Consider the following 12005-nt stretch of genomic DNA (forward strand, 5'->3'; position numbering starts at 1 on the left):
CCAATCACAACCAGTACAAAATGCATCAGCCTGTTCTCATGGCTGCTACTGAGATACTTCCTGGTCACTTCATTCAGTCAGGAGCCTCTGTAAGCTAGTGTTGTCAAAAAATTATTCTCAGATACTAAACTATACTAATATTAAGTATTGAGTAATATATCAATAAGCGTGGGTATTGATACTTAACTGCCACTTTAGCATCTGTTGGTTCAAAGAAAAGACCAGCCACCGCTACCCATTTTCAACAGTGGGCATCCCCTCCCCCCACAGCAGCTACCTGATGGACATATCTATCTATCTATCTATCTACATATATATACATATATATATAACACTGGTATTGAGGGCATAAAGTATGAATTTCTGTTTCAAACTTAAAGTTCAGCCTCCTCATCGTTGTTTATATCAAGTTCAAATCATGCATTTATTGCACTTTAATGTGATCTTTTCGTTCTTTTTCTTCTTGTTCTCATTAATAATAATAATAATAATAATATATACATATATCTCTCACCGTGCCTTGATGACATCTTTATGATGGCTATGGCTACAGTACTATACTATATAAACACAGGTTTTTCTAAGACCAGCATTTACCTTCTGGTATTAACTCACTTCCACTGAGCTAATAAATTATGACCATGTTTATAGAGTGCCTTTAGCAGAAGACTCATGCTCGTTCATATCACTCTCTTAGATTGCTCATTATTCATAATCAGTCAGCAAATAAAGACTGTTTTTCAGTTCATGGGGGTACACATTTAAATTCTGGCTGATGTTTGCTCGTGAGCTGAATGACACTGATTCTGAATACAAGATATTTTTTTCTGATTAGGTGTCATGGTAAGTCTGTATTTCTGTATTTACTTTGACTTGAAGCTTCGTTCCCTCATTTGCCTTAGCAGGAAGAAAACGTAGATTTTAGATTTTGTTTTAAATGTCACACCTTTTTCATGACAGCAGGCATTTTAAGTACAAAATATGCTCTTTTTCTTTCATTCTTAAAGTAAGAAGCTGGAATAGAGTGCTTCTAAACACTTGTACAAGGAGGGAATACGGAGGGGAAAATGTGTCATTGCAGCTCAGCTGCAAAGATTGGGGGTGGGGGGTTGTGAGAGCAAAGACAAAGCTGTAATGCGCTCCTCCCAGTGCATCACTTCTGACAGGAATGAGACATAGTGTGGGTACAAGATTGTCACCAGGCAACAAAATTCTTGCACTAATGGTTCTGCTTAAGACAAATGCTCAAACATATGGAAATCTGCTAACCGCCAAGAGGAGGAGCATCCTTCAAGCCAGAGCTGAGTGAAAGTAAATGACACATTAAGGGCGAAGAGGATGACTTCTTTTATACAACTATTGCATGTTGACAGAAGAAAAAAAAAATCTTAATCGTGGAGACTTTTAGGGAGCATCTTTTGAATATCTATTACTAGTTGCATATACACACACACACACAGCATGTATAATATTTGTTGTTTCTACTCCCTGAAACTACCAGTAAAAACAGATGGCACAAGCCTGTGGAAATTTACAGCAGTTCTGCTCCAAATGCAGGAAGAAAAATAGTGAATTAAAAGTCTCCGTTCAGGGTCTTATGCCTCCTGGTGCTGAAAACAAACCCCAAATTACCATACAAACAAGATAAGCTGTGTCTGTGTGTGCGCGCGCTAGGTAAATAATGCTGATAGGAAAGGACAGTGAATCAGATCTCAAATTAAATCCAGGTGACAGGAAGAGAGCGAAAAAGAAACAAACATGATTTGTAATTAACTTTTCCTGCACTAACATGCTCAGTAACATAAAGAGTTTAGAAATAGGGTGATAACAGCACACTGTAACCGAGTTCTCTCATCACTCGGACAAATCATCTCTGAAAACAACAATGTGAAAAGCTGAATTATGCAAATTTAATGGTCTCACAGACATTAAAACAGTCTGGCTTTCAGAGAATAATTTTCTAAATTTCTTTTTTCCTTAAATGAATCAACAGAAGGGTTACGTCCCAGCAGGGTGGCAGAGATGGAGCAAACGGAAAATGTTACATAATGCAAAAGGCCCAGTCCTTCAGCTCAATAACACGGTGCTACGCTACATTACCCCCTAAACCTCCAGCCCACTGGCGCCAACTCTCATGGGAACCAGACACATTAGTGATACATTTATTTCAGTATGGGACTTGCCAGATAAAATGCCCTGCAAGATGTTGATAGACAGACTGCAAATCATAACCATAGTTACTGTAGCCTTATCACATGCTCTCCACATTTCCCTATGGGCTTTGTTAGCTATACTTCCCAATGTTCAAATGGTAACATCAGTTTGATGAAATATGAATCACATTTTATTCATGTACAGATTCAAGTTCAGTGGTCAAGTTGGTCAGGAATGAATCAAGCTAAGGTGGTGAGAGGATCTCAGTGTGTGTTTATGGAATGTCATAACAGAATTCACACAAACATTTAAACATGGAATACAAGACCAAAATTGAAAACCTTTTCCAAGCATCCCTATTCAAGACACACCTTGACAGGACAGACTGTACAATGTCAACACATGGATGCCGCAACATCCTCTAAATGTGCATAACTTGGTAAAAGATGTTCAGTTTGGGATATTCTTTTCTTTTTTTTTTTTAGATTATCTGTGTTCTCCAATCATGATATATGGAAGCATATCTTTAGGGTATGGAACATTATGCTTAAAAGCTATTTTTATTAAGGTAAATATGATAGGCAAAAGAGTTTTAAGATGGTAATTATTAGTTGACAAATGTAAGTGGACGCGCACCACTTCCTCTTGCTGTAGTCATCAGCAACCTCTGAGACTGCATTCACACTTACGGCAGATTTATGGTTGTGCGGCGTCTGCATGTGGTCGACTGAGTGTAGCAGATGCTGGTGAGTTTGCTCTCGCACTCGAGCTTATGGGGTACACGTCGTTTTGGTATCATGTTGCAGTTTCTCCTCCTAACCTGAAGGTGGCAGCAGGGGTGGTATCGGCCGGTAAACTCAAAAGGGAGTTCTTTTGATGGTTCACAGTTTGGTAGATATTTTCTGTTTTAAAACAACAATGGCGTCCAGTATGGCTCAGTGTCGTTATTAGCTTGTAGAAGAAAACAAAGTAATAATTCGGTCAGCCTCTCGTCAACTTGATCCACTGGTTATTGCTTTTAAAATCAGTGGTTACCACTCAAATTTAGCTAGAAGATGCAGGTATCCCAAAATGACCAATCACAAGGGAGTACCTCCGTGCAACCATCTGCGTAGCAGGGGTGCACATCAGGTCTTGAAGAGGTGCGCATCGAGCCTCTGCGGACCTACATGGCACCTACAGCGGTGACGCAGATGTCACACGAGTATAAATCTGCCTTTATAGTTCACTATACTCAATACAATTAGGGATTTGGTTCAATTGCAGGTTGTAACGTCCAGTTGGAGTTGGCTTTCACACTGCATTTAGTTAAACAAACCAAACTTTTTTGAATACTGTATTCCCCTCCTCACCTGAGAAGGTGCTGCATCAAGAATTAGTGAAGAAGGAGACGAGATTAACAAGAAGCAAGAAACTTCTGTTTCTGTTACACAAGCTGTGGTTCGCTTCCTACATTTGTTTCACTTCCAATGAACGAGTACTATGACTTTGGCAGACCAGAGTTTGCAGCTTGCTTGCACATTGACACCTTCCCAAACAAATCAGTCTGAGCAAACAAACTAGGATTTGATCCAATAGGGCTGGTGTGAATTCACCCTAATTAAATGAATTATAATTAAAAAGAATCATAACCTTAGAATTGGCTTGTTGAATGTTAAGCCTCGTGTATAATCAAGACTCAAGATGCTAAATGTGATGTCAACTCATAAAGAGTCATAAGAATGAAAAGATGTAATTAATTGTCATTACAGCCAGAGGGCTGTCCACAGAGTCAGTTAATTAAAAATCTCAGTAACTGAGCAATGAGAAGCCTTGTGTTGAATCAAGGTAGAAAATCTTTTTTATTACCCACTGTTCAAGCTCACAGTAGGATACTCACAAAGTCAATATTCGGAATCTGAGTGGAAAATTCTTGAGGCAAAGTCATGGGGAAACATGCCCAACCCTGTCGTTGAAGGGAAATAAAAGAAGGAACCCCTGAGAGTGGTCCATTTTGAACAAATGTCCTCCTACAGTTCCTCGAGGACACTGAGATTAACGTGGTGACAATTAGGTCAAACCAATCTACAGCCATGAAACACAGCTTCTGTGACCATCTTTTTGAAGTTAGCCACTGACCCCTTTTATTGTCTTTTCCTCTGGGGGTGACAATTCAATCAGAGGATTCACTGGTCTCCATGTCCACCAGATTCACAAAGCTCCTCCTGGCAGCACAACTAAGAGGAGCCAAAAGTCCATGAAATCCTTTCCTGAAGGATTCATGACGGATTTAGGCTCTAAGACACTGTTTGCAAGCATGGAGCATCAATATAGGAAGATGGCTGCACACTGACAGCTATTAGCACAGAAGGTTTTTACAAAATGGCACCAGAAATACTTCCTACATGAAGTGAATTATGACCATCCCACTTTATCACAAATGCACAGCTAACAGCCAAACTGTGTCTGGAGACTGCTGTGACATTTAGACTCTGTTTGAATGTGATGCACATACTAAGAGATTTTCTACCTCTGGGCATATCTCTTTCAATCTCCCCACCCGTTACTAATCAAGGTGTTGTGCTGTTAATAAACTAAAGTAAAGTTTTGACCCTTTGTTTCACAGTCATTTTTATCGGTTTATCGGTATTTGTTTAAACCATTAAACAATTGGAGAATTGCCTTCTCACTGGATTTTTCCTCTTGTTATTCCTGAAGGCAGGCTGCTTCTCCAGCTTCATGGAAAACTGGCATCAGCTGTCCTCTCGCATGAGGCCTGCAGCTGAGTGGATAAGCCAATGCTTCCATCTAGTTTAGGTATTGCAATCCAAGGCCACGTTTTCTTCCCTCTTTCAAACAAGCCCTGAAGACCTAGTGATTACATCTCTCTGACTGAACCAGAGCATAAAGGACAGAGGCCTTCGTGCACCAATGTTTTTATATATCTAGATGACGAGCACAATATATTAGCTTGTCTTGGTCTTGAGATATTAAATCCCTCTATATAATGCCCACAATACTTTGTCAAATCAAAGCAAGCCTACCCTTTGCTTCACACAATGCTGAATTTCCTCTGCTTTTATTGCTATTCAGTGAACAGCATCTCAGATGGAGGATCCTCTTTTCACAGGTTATTGCAGTCCTCCTTGTGATGTTTTAAGAAGGCAGAGTGCATTCTAATCCTGCCTTCTCTTTGTTCGGCAAAGCTGAACCAAGTCCCCTTTCTATCAATACATAATCCTTGATAATGCTGTGCCACTTTCTTTAGATTAATTTGTAGGGTCTTCTTTATGTGGACTTAGAAATAAAATGGTGTCATCATTAATTAAGGTGATGATTAATTGCTTTTTGGAGATTACACCACCTGGCCTACAGCCACTGTGTAGATGATGTATTAAATGTAATATATTAAAAACATTTAGAAAAGGGAGAGTCAAAGATCATTAGGTCGCACAGGAAGCTGTCAGTGAGGATATCAGGTATCCACTGCGAACAGCAAATAGGTCTTCAGCTTGTCCCATTTTATTTACATTGAAATGTATCCAATCCATGTTTCTGTTAGAGAAATTCATGGTTAAATAGTCACTACTAATGCTGGAGAAGCTGAGATATAGCAATCTCTGGTAAACAGTAGGTTCCAAAAACATTTGATGCAACTTATTCCATGCCAGCTGTAATATAGGCTGTATGTTTAAACTTTAACTTCAACCTGAATTTTGCTTATTCATTTATTTATTCATTTTAATTTCCCCAAAAGTAAAAAGCTTTCTCCATAGAAGCCCTCATGACAAATAAGCTGTACACAAGTCCATGCACAGAAAATCCAGCGTGCCTCTTTAAAAGCAGCACTTGCTCCTCCACACACTCCAACACAATCTTTCATGGGAATTAATCTGGCACACAAAGATGGGTTGTGTGTGTGGAACAACAAGAGATTTACAGGCAATAAGCCAAGTGCAAGATATTAAAGGCAGATTGATATGTGTAGCGAAGAGCAAAACCTATAGCAACTCATTTATCAACAAAGAATTCAGAGAAAGAAGATGTATTTGGCAGAGTGTCTACTTTTCTTTGGTAGACTTGAGAAAAGACTATCCATCCTTTCATCTCCTTTCTATACCTCCTGATTATTGTCTGGGTCGCAGGGCAGGGCATTGTCTGGGTCACATGGGCAGAAGCTGAGATAAAGCAACAAACCATCATCCCCAGTGCAGTTTTTGCCGTAGAGAACATGCAAGCAGATGTGCACGTGTTAACAGCTGCTGCGTGTAATTATATTATTTTGACAAGAGCAGGAAAGCCTCTGTCTTTCTCGACAGTACACACAGTCAGCCACAAGTAGCCTACTTGATATACAGCCTCATGCACACCCAGGCATTAATAATTATCACACACTGCACACAATTTATGCACAGATGTCACTGCCAGAACTATAAAGTCCTAATTATGCCCAATAACTCACAGCAAAATGGAACCTGTACTGAATGTGAATAATTTGGTTTTGTTGCCCTTTTTTTGTTTGTTTTTGGCTGTGTTAGTCACTTGCTGACAGTGACAGTGTCATCATGATTTAAAATGCCTCATTCAGCTAGTAATACCGCTGTTTCTCTGTGAAAGAAAATCTGTGTCACAAATGCGTAAAAATGAAAACATACATGCCACAAAAGAATCCTGACGTGAAGGACAACTGAAGGTTGAGATGTCAAGATGAATCTTCTCAAAACAATCAAGCTTTTTCTTATGTTGACAAAGTAACACAACACTGTATAATTCCGCAGAGCGATGTGTCACCACTTCAATGTATCATGGGAATCTGTTTGCTTGCTGTTAAAAATACATCTCAGATCCCTGTAAATCTTATCATGATGTACTAGACAGGGTGTAACAAACTAGACAATGCTGGATATACATAACTGCTACATAAATACTCATCTATGTGCAAAGAGCCCATATAATGCTTATTTGCTTGATTGTTTTCATTTAGGGGAGATCTATTATATTTACTAAACATGTTTAAAAAATCTTTTTATATTGCAAACGCCACAAACATGTTGTCCCCTTCTGTATAAATTATACTGACTCCTAAAAGCCTTCCTTTACAATGTTTTTATCTGCTCTGATTGGTTAGGAAACTGCTCATTCTTTGTTTGAGATGTCCTGTACTCCACTATACTGACATTATGTAAATATTGTCATTGCAATGCTGTTAAGTATCAAATAGAGTAGCCATGTTTGCTAAAAGTTTCCGCTAGTTCAAGAGTAGGGCCTTTCTGTTGGAGATAATAAGTCCTCTTTGCGTTGACATTGTAATTCTGCAGAGTTTTTATATGCACAAAAAGCTGAGGGAAAGTGGAAAACTCAAAATGCACAAAATGACCTTTTTAAAAAGTGCTGGTAACATGTATCAAGCTAAAAAGTTATTGTGCAAAGATAAGCTGCTACCTATAATGTAATCACTTGTTCTATCATTTAACATTTTCTATTTGAAATACAAGCCCAGTAATCACACATGCTAATCAATTAATCATTTATATATTGAAGCTTTGTCGACTTTGAAAATGCTTTATCATTTTAATACTGCATCAGAACAGCATTGAATTGTCCCTCTCTGGTGGTTCTGAGGGGGAATGGAATGTTGGTGGTTTTAGTGTTTAAAAAAAAAAGAAAAAAAGAAAGAAATCCAGGATCCAGGTGGTGATCTGGATCACTCCCACCTGAAAATCTCATCAAAATCTGTTCATTACCTTTTGAGTTATGTTGGTAACACACAAACAGACAGACAGTTTTTTGTCACCAAAAACATAACCTCTGCCTTGGAGGATTTAATAAATACATTTGTGTAGCAGAGCTGAATATGCGGGTTATATATATATATATATTTATAAATATATATATATATATATATATATATATATATATATATATATATATATATATATATATATATATATATATATAAAAGATTGCTATTCTTCTCTGCCAATGCCAAACAACTTATTGTGCTATTGATTTTTTTATTTTTATTTTTGTGTGTGTGTGTGTGTGTGTGTGTGTGTGTGTGTGTGTGTGTGTGTGTGTGTTTTATTGGATTGGATAATTGAGGTCTGAAGGAAAAAGACATATTGACAATTTAACAATCTATTAATTTAAAAACAGGGACCTCAGTAGCATGTGGAAGAACCACACACAGCTAAATCAGGAGTTAACTGTGTCCTCTACGACACCATTCGCCCCCACAGTGCAGGTTTATCGGACTATATCAGAATTTGGCAGTGTTGTGCTTCTTCATGCTTCTAATGAACTAGTTTAAAGTTAAATTCAGGTTCACCATTTAAATTTTGAACTAGTTTAAGGGTTCAGTTCAGTTCAGTTGTTTAAAGTTAGAACTGAGAATGAAAGGCTGAACATGAGAAACCTTTAACTAACCAACCTGTTGCTGGGAAGTCATCCCCATAAAGGCTGCAGAAAGTGTGATCTTGGTCATTTTCCTAACGTTTTTAATGGCAAGGACTTGCAGATATCATCTCAAACTGGGAGGATGCTTTAACTCCATGTCTTTTCAAATTAGAAGTTGATGAGGCTGACGTTCTCACTTGCTTTTTAGGTGCAGGCAAACATAACTAGCATAGAAATGTTATATTTTTACTGTCAAAATTTTATGCAGGAAGTACATAAAATTCTTTTAAGCAATCATAAGCCCACAAAGCATATTATGCGGACGCTGTTTGCAGCTTCTCTCCTTTCACCTCTACTTCGGAGTGGAACTGAAATGATGTTGCTGAGGAATGTTACCAGTTTGTTTTGCTAGAGTATGCAATGCATGATGGGTAACGTAGTGTGAAGTTGGTATAGCACTGGAAAATATGGGCAGTAACTGTTGCAGAACCTCATCCGAACAAGTTCATGTTCTAGTTCTTTATTTACAAATGCGTAGCTTTCAGTTCAGCATTCACAGAAAAATTAACATATTTGTTCAGCGTGTCGGGAGGAGAGTATGACATGACCTTACTGAAGTCCTGACTTCTACCCCATGATACATTTGTGGGATCAGCTTTGGCATGTTGTTTTTTTCCAGAGTGACCAACACAGCCACATTGGCCAACACGCAACAAATGCTGGTTGAAGAATGGGATGCCATCCCACAGCAGTGTGTGATTAAGCTGGTGACCAGCATGAGGAGGTGGGGCCAGGCTGTTGTGGCTGTACATGGTTCTTCCACAGGCTATTTAGATCCCTGTTTTCAGACTTCAATCATCCAATCCAATAAACACTACCAAACAAGTATCAGTAGCAGAATAAGCTGTTTGGCATTGAGAAGGAAGATTTGACAAGTTTTTCATGGGAGCAACCCACATACTCAACACACAATTAATCCACCAAACACTAATTTTCTTATGTTTATGTTTATTATATTCACATTGTGTCCTTTTCAAATTATGCATAACTAAAGGTCCATTTATGCTCTGTCTCCTACCTCCTTTACTTATGTAATTTAGTCAGTTTTTAGTGAGCTTGCAGATGCATACCCTCATGGAGCAAAGTGAGTTTTACTACCAGAAACTGTGAGAGCAAGGTCGTGTAGTATAACTGGCGTGTGCCTCCATCACTGTGCTGTCTCTTTTTATGCCCCTTTCTGAGACTGTATATTACCATGATATCCTTCACTGTTGCCATGTTGATTGTTGTCTGAAACAATGGTTGAGACCTGTAGGTAAACTTTAAACTTTGCACTGACATCTTGTGAATGTATTACCTAAAAAGCATGCCACCATGAAGGATGCATGGAAGTATGAGGACAGTGATGTTTAAAATGGATGTACCTATTTGTGCACGTAAATGGTGCATAAACTGGCCTTAACGAGTCTATACAAAACTCATTTAGCTTCCATAAGCAATTTTAACATTCCTAGCATAGCAGAGCCATCTTTCAAACAGAGAGGTTTGATTAAAACTTTGCTTCATTAGCAGGCTGTTTTTAGGGCTGCTCCAAACAAAATGATATGGGTACTTCATGTATTCTGAAAGACCACAGCAGCTGCTCTCTGTGACAGAGAAAACTGCCTTTAGGCAAGAATGTTCGATACAAAAAAGCCTACCTTTTCGATGGGATTTCACTCAGCTCTTGTTAGTATGAGAGCGTAGGTTGTAAAGATGAGACCTGATGCAACGTGACAGACCACAGCATAGTTTTGAATTAGTGAGGAGTGAATGGGATGGATGACTTACAAACGTTATGACTTTCATCTGAGTCGTCGGGGCAGTCGGGCTCCCCATCACAGAGCCAGGCCTCGGGGATGCAGGTTTTCTGGTTGTGACAGTGAAACTCGCCAACGTCGCACAAGATGGTTTCTGGGTGGCATGAGGAGAAGGGTGGAGAGGAAGATAGAAAAAATGCAGCATGAAGTGATGGTAATGTGTTGAAACATCACATAATTTACCAGAAAAAAATGGACTGTATTTAAAGAGTCTGAGATGAGAATGTAATTTTATTTCTACTTTTTAAAAAAACACATATACTGGAGAGGCACTCGTTGCAGAGTTAATGCATGAAACAGAGAAAGATTTTTCTTGAGGCTGAAAACCCTAACTAACATTAGTTGACAGAACATTTTGTAAACTACAGCTCTTTTTGTAAACTACAGCTCTTCATAGGTCTGAACATTTGTTTCCAAAAAAAAAAAAAAAAAAAAAAAAGTGCTGCCCAGAAATTACTGTTTCTGACAGCTGCTCTCCTCTAACAAAGACATGACATCCTTTGCGACTCTGCAAACTATTACAAAGCACTTTGGCAAGTTTGTTCTTATCTTTTTGCCTCCTTGGTGTTCTGCTTTTTGGGGGGGGGGGGCGGCTTGGTAAAAGCCCAGTCAACTAAAAAGTCATCATAGCCTTTCAATATAGAAAGCATTCATCAAAGTCTTGACATGTTTCCTGCCGGTAACTGTCATCACCAACTCTGCTCGATCACGCTGCAGAATGACACCAGCTTTTGCTTAAGATTTGACACTACAATGTGACCTGCTGCTGCTTCTGTTCAGCGCCGAGCAAAAACGGTAATTTGTTTCTAAGCTTAACCCACAGACAATCAGACCGGCTCAAAGTCCCTCTCCCACTCACTCTTTTCCCAGTGTGTTCCTAACCCATTAGTGGTGGGAGGGGAGCAAGTGGGAGATCAGGTCTGCAGCTTCTGAACAGTGGGAGTGATAATTCAACGCACCGCTGCTCCCTGCCCCAGTACCCTCCAGCAAATTCACTACCCAGGGACAAATCTGAAAAGGTCAAACATCTCATCCATTCTGCCTCTTCTATTCCCACTGATGCAATATAGCTGATATCTTACAATTTAAATCAAGGTCCCCTTTGAAATATCTAGTGTTTTTATTTTTTAGAGGCACTTCAAAAGCCACTGAATTGAAGAGAAAATGCTTGTCACACAGAGCCGCATAAAAACTCAAGGTAGCCTAATGAGGAATCACAATTCGTTTGCTTCCAAAGAGTTTAAGAGCTTCAATACAAAACATGGATCTTGCCAAGTATTTTCTTTTTTCCTTTTCAGCAAAATGCTGTTAAATTAAAAAACACACTTTTATTTGCTGTTAAGGGAAATCTCTTGGCTACAGAATGAACCAAAATGATATTCTGGTTCTAGGAAAAAGATGTCACACGTTATCACATGAAGTAGCCTATACTGTATATACAGCAGCTAATTTAACAATGAGCTTTGCAAGGTTTGCACTTTTTGGTGCTAAAATGCATGTAGGGGTCACAAATTGCTAATAAGAAACAGCAGCTTGCAATTTAAATTAGCATAAAAAATAAGTAGCTTAGACATTTAAAACATATATATGGCAACAATATTATCTGCGCAAACTAGC

At 38.8% G+C, this 12005-nt stretch overlaps 1 protein-coding gene across 1 annotated transcript in view; it reads right to left on the reverse strand.

The window, feature by feature from the left end:
• lrp1bb (low density lipoprotein receptor-related protein 1Bb) overlaps positions 1 to 12005 on the reverse strand; it is a 335780-nt gene that overhangs the window by 232204 nt on the left and 91571 nt on the right. Inside the window, exon 2 of the mRNA XM_042001119.1 lies at positions 10360 to 10482. Coding sequence (XP_041857053.1) covers positions 10360 to 10482 — 123 coding nt within the window. The remainder of the gene's footprint in view (positions 1 to 10359; positions 10483 to 12005) is intronic.

This window comes from Melanotaenia boesemani, chromosome 12 (genome assembly GCF_017639745.1).
Source record: "Melanotaenia boesemani isolate fMelBoe1 chromosome 12, fMelBoe1.pri, whole genome shotgun sequence".
Taxonomy (NCBI): Eukaryota; Metazoa; Chordata; class Actinopteri; order Atheriniformes; family Melanotaeniidae; genus Melanotaenia; species Melanotaenia boesemani.